This window comes from Pelophylax lessonae (assembly GCF_965119305.1).
Source record: "Pelophylax lessonae genome assembly, contig: HAP1_SCAFFOLD_1331, whole genome shotgun sequence".
Classification (NCBI taxonomy): Eukaryota; Metazoa; Chordata; class Amphibia; order Anura; family Ranidae; genus Pelophylax; species Pelophylax lessonae.
This window is the reverse complement of record NW_028119061.1, coordinates 3,468-10,650: the sequence shown is the minus strand read 5'-3', so window position 1 is coordinate 10,650 and position 7,183 is coordinate 3,468. Positions and strand designations below refer to the sequence as shown.

At 41.5% G+C, this 7,183-nt stretch overlaps 1 protein-coding gene across 1 annotated transcript; it reads right to left on the bottom strand.

The window, feature by feature from the left end:
* Nucleotides 1-2,400: 2,400 nt before the first annotated feature.
* Nucleotides 2,401-6,181, bottom strand: LOC309544160 (serine/threonine-protein kinase Nek1-like; the record flags this gene model as incomplete). The annotated part of the gene is made up of 5 exons (XM_082276529.1): nucleotides 2,401-2,455; nucleotides 3,773-3,859; nucleotides 3,949-4,016; nucleotides 4,108-4,191; nucleotides 6,084-6,181. Coding segments are annotated over 5 exons (392 nt in total), but the record flags the coding sequence as incomplete, so codon positions are not given.
* Nucleotides 6,182-7,183: the final 1,002 nt, after the last annotated feature.

The window sequence follows — 7,183 nt, the reverse complement described above, 5'->3', positions numbered from 1 at the left end:
GGGGTTGGGTTTGGGGGGGCTAGCAGACAGCCTTTCTCCTCTTCTGCTGTCCTAAGGCATTCTGCCATTTTCTGAACTTACCTCAGAAAAGGCATTTACCTGGCCCCCGATTTGCTTTGCCTGCAGCCAACTGTGCAGTCTTTCCCTCCTCCTTCTCCATGAGGTGGGTCCCCACTCTTGGCAGCCTTCTGAATCTTGGTCGCTTAAGAGCATCTTCTTTTGTGCCACTACGTGGGTCTGGCATTTCTTCTGCGCCTTACACCCCTCCCGGGTCACGCTGTGCGTGTGCAGCGTCTTCCCTGTTCAGATGGGAAGTTCCGGTCTCAGAATGCGGTTTGGAGCATACTGGGTCCTCCCCTCATCGCTGCTGATGTTATGCAGCTGGTCTTCTACAGCATGGCGCCCACTGTTTGCAAGGGAGGACCGGAGAAGACCCGAGCTGCTGAGTGGGGCAACAAGTGGAGGGACCACCACGCTGTGTCTGACTTGCCTATGCCACAAGAGGCGACCTGTGAAAAGCCCAAAAGGTGTGCAGGTAGAGTTCGACCCTCACCGGCGTTCCTGAACCTGCCTCACAGGAGTACCATCCAGACTCTCTAGGTCTTCTGGTCAGAGAAAAAAAAAAAATAAAAAATGTTTTGCTGTAGGAGAAACACAATCAATACTAAAAAGGGACAAGGGGAAGGGTGGGGCCTTTAACAGCTGTGAACTGATTGTGTTTCCTGGTGTGTGGAGCCTCTCATCTCTCATGTGTTGCCGTCCTGGAAGGTATGAGAAGAAATTAAGATTTGCCATACGTATCAATTGCAACGTCACAACTGATTTATTTTCCCCTTGACTAAAAAGGGCCAAAATTATGCAGATTCATATTTTGAACCACAAATAAAAACATAATACTTGATCTAGCAGTTTGACCCTTGATATGATCCCAGCCAGTTCCTCTTCATTCTGTGCATGTGCGCCATTGCACAAATTATTCCTATTTGTAGCCATACTCATGAAAGCTTCCAGGGGTCCCTTGGAGTATGGCTCAGAAAGCCAGTTGAGACCATGTCAGGAGAAAGATTGCTGGATCGAGGAGACAAGCAAGTAGAATGAAAGGTTGGCTGTATACAGGGGGGCATGGGGGGGGAATTTTAAAGTTGGGAAACTTTAAAATTATCCCTTGCAGTGGGGCCATGCCTAAACTGCTAGAGTTAATTGCTCATTTAGGTCTAGGGAACACAGATAAGACTGTCTTACTTGATCATCTGTGCTGCTAAATTGGTCGCCCCCAAGCTCTGGTGGTCAAAAGTCCTGACATCGTCATCCATAACCCTGTACTGGATGCAATGCTGAGGGACAGTCCACCTCTGGAGCATGGGGGAGCACCGCCTGCCAGGGGAATGGAGGATCGGTTAATTGAAAGTGCTTCTCTTCTTCCCTAGACTAACTGCAATACATGTTTTTGATGAGCACCAGTGGGCTGAATTACATGAATGACATTTCAATGTCTTATCTCTCTTTAAAGTGTATTTTCACTTTTGCAGCCAAATTGGTATACCATTTATTTCATATTTGTTACCTGTTCACATTCACATAGCAAAAAAAAAAAAAAAAAAAAAAAAAAAACTTAAACCACTTTAATAATGGGCACTTTTAATCCCTTTCTGCCCAGGCCAGTTTACAGTACTGTAGCACTTTGAATGACAATTGTGCAGTCATGCAACACTGTAGCCATAAAACATTTTTAGCATTTTTTCCCCCCACACAAATAGAGCTTTCTTTTGGCGGTATTAATTAACCACTGAGTTATTGCTAAACAAAAAAAAAAAAAACACTCTTATTTTCGGTTAGAAAATTTTTCTAAAAAGTAATTTTACTTCCTCATTGATGTGCGCAGATGAGGCTGCGCTGATAACTAGGGCATGGATGATCAGTGCCCTGATTATCAGTGTAAACTATGTACTGACAGCCTTGCCTGTTATCGGCTCTTCTTTCCTCACACAGACAGCATGTGAGTAAAGGACTGCCAATAACCAACAAGTCTGTTTACATGTGATCAGCTGGGATTGGATACAACTGATCACATGGTAAAGGGCCACTGTGTGTCCGATGTGTCTATCCCAAGGTATTTGTGAAAAGATATAAACCTATCTAGACAACTGATCACATGGTAAAGGGCCACTGTGTGTCCGATGTGTCTATCCCAAGGTATTCGTGAAAAGATATAAACCTATCTAGCTACCGATTTTAAGATATAACCTGCTATAAACCTGCTAAGCAACCATGCAAACTTCATAACATTAAATAAAAAATAAACGCTGGACCTTTTCATGAAAATCAGAGAGAGTTACAGCAGTGTCTGGTTCTGTCCCAGGATATAGAAGACAGACAAAGGATTCAGTTCAATCTACTCACCGCATGTTTGAGTGTGCACATTTCATAAAGGACACAGCCCAAAGCCCAAATGTCACTGCATGAGAAAACCACAATGAATAAGGTGTGGCACAGGGACAAACTGACATCATAACAAATAACACCATTTCAGCAATATCAGGTGATAAAAGTAGATTACGTCACTCTTTAAAACACAAATGCTTAATAAGGGCAAATTTTTGTTTTTGCAAATGTAACATTTTATTTACAGTCAAAAGTTTTTTTTCCTTATTTTAAATAGAGCAGGATACAGTTAAAAATCATCTCTTCTTTTTTTGCCATCTGTGTACCTATGGGAAAATTTCACTTCCTGTCCTGTAGACACAACAGGAAGTGTGAGGAAATCTCTCCAAAGCAAGACACACGTTACAATCTGATTGTACAGGCATGCAGTGCGAAGGCCTCTCTGATTGGATACAAATTGAATAAAAAGTTTAGGCTGGTCATCAAATTACATAGATTTGGTAAACTTGAGGTTGATTGTACAAAGATTTCTACAAAGATTTTGCAGTCAGATCTTAAATGTGTATGGTGACCCACACACAGTTGGCAACAGATAAAGTGGGAAGATTTTCTCCCTGTTCCTATTCTGGTGACAACTTAAAATTTGGGATTTCCCTCACTTTCAATAACAATGGTTGCCAGGACAAAACAAGGTAAATTTCGTTAGCGGAGACACGGAGAGCAATACAATTTGGCTGTACAAGGATTCCCCCCTCTTTATCCACCTCTACAAAATAAAACAAGTTGTTGGCACTTTAAAAATAACTAAGCATAACAGATATTAGGCCACCTTCACATTAATATTTACTGCATACACCAGATTCCAGCGGCAGTAATCGGCGGATTCTTGCAACTGGAATGACAGGCGCATGCGAATAGTGGTGGCTGCCTAGCCTTTATAAAGCAGTGACAAGTTGCCAGCGATGGCCACTGTTCACATGTGGCTGCACACCAATCAGTTACCTGTGGTTAAGTAGGTCCAAGCCTGGACCCAGTCAGATGGGTCCAGGCTCAGCCATCTGGGCCTAAATCGGAGGTAACCCTGTGGTGTGCCTTCATGTCAACACTGACAGCCGCTGTCAGCTTGTCATTTTATACAGGCAGAGCAGCAGCCACTATTCGCATCACCTGTCATTTCAGCGGCAAGAATCTGCAGATTCTTGCCACTGGAATGCAGTGGATGTAGGTAAATGTCTGTGTGAAGGGGGCCCTTAGTATTAGTTATTTAGTTGGCATCTGATCTTTTTCTTTTACAAACACAGTGTATACAGTGAAAATGTATCACAGTTAACACTACATTTTCTTTAATTACCAAACTTGTTAACAAATATAAAAATGGTACATAACACACCTTTTGTTGTTGTAGGGTCGGTTTTCGCAAATCTCAGGGGACAGGTAGTAAGGAGTTCCTATACAAGTCCGAGCCAGCTCTACGGTGCTGTATAACAAAAAAAGCAACATCTATAATAAAAAGGAGCAATGCAAACAATTCTTATCATCAATTTACTAAAACGCTTCTGTAAATACCTGTTTAATACTCTGGCTATTCCAAAATCTCCCAACTGTATGGTCCCACTTTTTGTCAAAAATATATTCTAAAATAGAGAGAGAAACACACAGGTAACAGACGTCAAACATTTTACACAAACCACAATCCTGAGAAGCTCAATAAGTTTTCAGTGTTACCTGTGACTTAATATCTCTATGAAGAATTTTCCTATCATGGACATGTTTCAGAGCCAGGCACAACTGAACAAACCAGTCTAGGATCTGGGAGAAAGAAACCATAGCATGTTACCATTGTCACCATCATTATATTACAAACCACAAAAGTTCTATATTAGAATTTAAAATGTGGATAATTACAAAATCTTGATTAGCATATTGAAGGGGAAACTCAAATCTCCCCACACATGACTAGAGTTTGGTCTTTGAAAAATTCAATTTATGATATATACACAGACACCATTGTTAACCATCTAGAACAGGGGTGTCCAACCTGAAGCCCTGGGAGAGTTCAGCATGTAGCCCGAGGCAGGTCTGGAAAAACCCCCATGCAAGAAGAGAAGCCATGGTGGCGAGCACATATAAAGGGATGTCTGCTATATCTTTTTGCATAGAAGCCACAGCAGCACAGAGAAGGCAGAAATGAGCACAGCTAAAAAGTTGCTGGAGGCGCCATTTCTGTAAAAGCACCAGCAACAGCTAAAGCAGGGATTCTACATAAAGCCAAGAAAGTAAATGCCACATGGCTGTGGCTGAATAGCTGTCCGTAACGGATATTCACAGACAGATGTAAAAATTGAGGATTTTACAAACTATCCATGAATTTAGGCAAGGTTCACACTGCTGCGGGTGGCTGCAGGAATCACACCCGTAAAAAACACAACAGTGCTCTTCACAGATGTTCAAGGTTGCCAGTCTTTTTGGCATGCCCATGCACCCAAAACATGCAGTGCTTTTTCAGGTGTGGGAACAGACGGGAAATTGCATGGTGGAAACGCACCATGTGATTTCCCAGCCAATGGGGTTCAAATAAGGTGAAGGAACCCTTTTCCTGCATGTAACGTAAGCACAGCAGCCCATTCAAATGAGCAAATGCGGCCCAAGACAATTCCGCTTCAATGTGGCCCAAAAAGTTCAAAAGGTTGGAAAATCATGCTATAGAAGCAAAAATTTGCAGATCTGCAGTAATTTCCAGCTCCAAGACTTCCCATTGAAAAGGGTCATGATTAAAGGAGTCTGTTCAGATTCTCTTTTTTTACTCTTTATGAAATAGCAGCCCTTCAGTTCTAAACTACAACTGTACTCAACAGTCTGCAGTTGCATAGAAAATTATGACGAAGAAACTCAGTCTAAGGAAAAGAGTCAAATGCCTTTGATTTCTAAAAAGGCTGCAGACAGCAGGACTTCTAAGAAGACAAAAATGAACGTTGCAAGGTTTCTGTGGGGAACACTACTGCACAGGCAGGAAGGGGAAAGGGGGTCATGTCAATTCGCTTTCCAAAGGCAAAAAGGGGCATCAAAAACGTAAAGTGGGAAAGAGTGATGTCACCTGTCTGGTTGTGCAGTGAGTCAGGGGGTGTGTAAACCAAATTAAAACTGAACTCCAGCCTTCCCTTTAGTCTTGGACCATTGTATGGACTTCTCTCTTGTAATAAAATTGCTAGCTCTTTAATTTCACACTGTACACTTCCAAGCTAATTTTTCTCTGGTTTCCCCTTTCGTTCGAAGGATTTGAGTTCTTTCAATCATGTAGGATGAGCATCACATGTTGGCATTGCATAAAATGTAGCCTACCACTCCTCAAGGAAATTTTGAAATTGCATAACTCCTCCCAAGAACCAGTTCACTGATTGCATTAAATAGGAGGGGTCTTAAAAGTACTAAAGTAGGGTGTTATGATGTTTACAAGAAGCTATGTACAGCACTCTGACAGCCCCTTCAAATATCCATGACTTGCCTGCATTGCAAGAGGAGCACAGAAACCCAGTGATGATATCACTGAGTCTAAATTAGGGTACACAATGAAAATGACAAGGTTGAACATTTCATTGGGTCAGTTATGGGTTGGGGTAGTTGCCGTTTGTACTTGGTGAGGGGACACACTGGATACCTGCCCTTAATCTATACATTATTATAAGAGAGCCTAACTGGTATACCTGATCTTCTGAGAATAGAATTCCTTTTTGAGTATTGATTCGTTGAAACAGATCCCCTCCTTCACAGTAGTCCATCACAATATACAGGCATCCACTCTCTGAAACAAAGGAAGAAGTTTTAACACCATTAGTCTTTCATTGGGAAGACCGGAAATATTAAACCACGTAATAAGATGACATTGTAATCATCATCATCAATCAAGCTGGAAATTTCCATTAGCGTACTACAGTAAAAAACAAACAAAACCCAAAACACATTAAGGAGGTATGACTCCAGGTCAGATGTGTATCATTTGGCCTCATTAATGTCAGGAGTGCTTCTACCAACGTTCCATTAAGAAACTAAGTATGCACTAGAAAGTCCTAAAGGCACAAAACATTTGTGCGCAAACCCGAATACAGATTGATTCTCCTTGAATTAACCCCATGTAAACAAAAAAGCAACAGAGAATAGATTTCGTAGTGTCTGTTGTCTTTTCGGTTTCATTGCTGGAATCTGCAGAGATCAGCATTATGGTCATTCAGAGAATAAAAATTTAAGGTTTCGGATTTCAAAACTAAAAAAGCAAAAAGATGAAAAAGGGTGGAGGTTGACCAATAAAAACAATCAAAACACAAAAAAGTTAGTAAATTACATTTATTACAGGTCTCATTTTTAGGAAACCCCAAATCAAAGTATACAGGGTCAGCTAAAATATGGGCCTGACAAGAGGGGTTTCATCATTTCTTCATCAGCCTCCTAAAACCAACCCCAGGGAAAACTAAATATTTTCCTGTCCTTATCTCCCACCCTTTGCAACCCATCATAAAAAGGTTTGTTTTCCATTTTATCTGGTAAAGCAAGGATATACACACCATAGTCAGCTGCCTGGGTTCTTCAATGTAGTGACCACCTATCTAGATGTAAAAGTTATCTCTAGCCATCCAAGTCCCCTTGCAATAAATGTCCCTCATCTTCAGGATACTGAGAGGTCCAGTCGCTGGACAGCCAATAGGAAGGAGAAAGACCTCCACCAGAAAAAAAGCAGGTGAGGAAATCAGACCTAAAAGTCTTTGTGATGGCAGGTATAGTCAACTAAACAGAATATTATTTCGAAAGG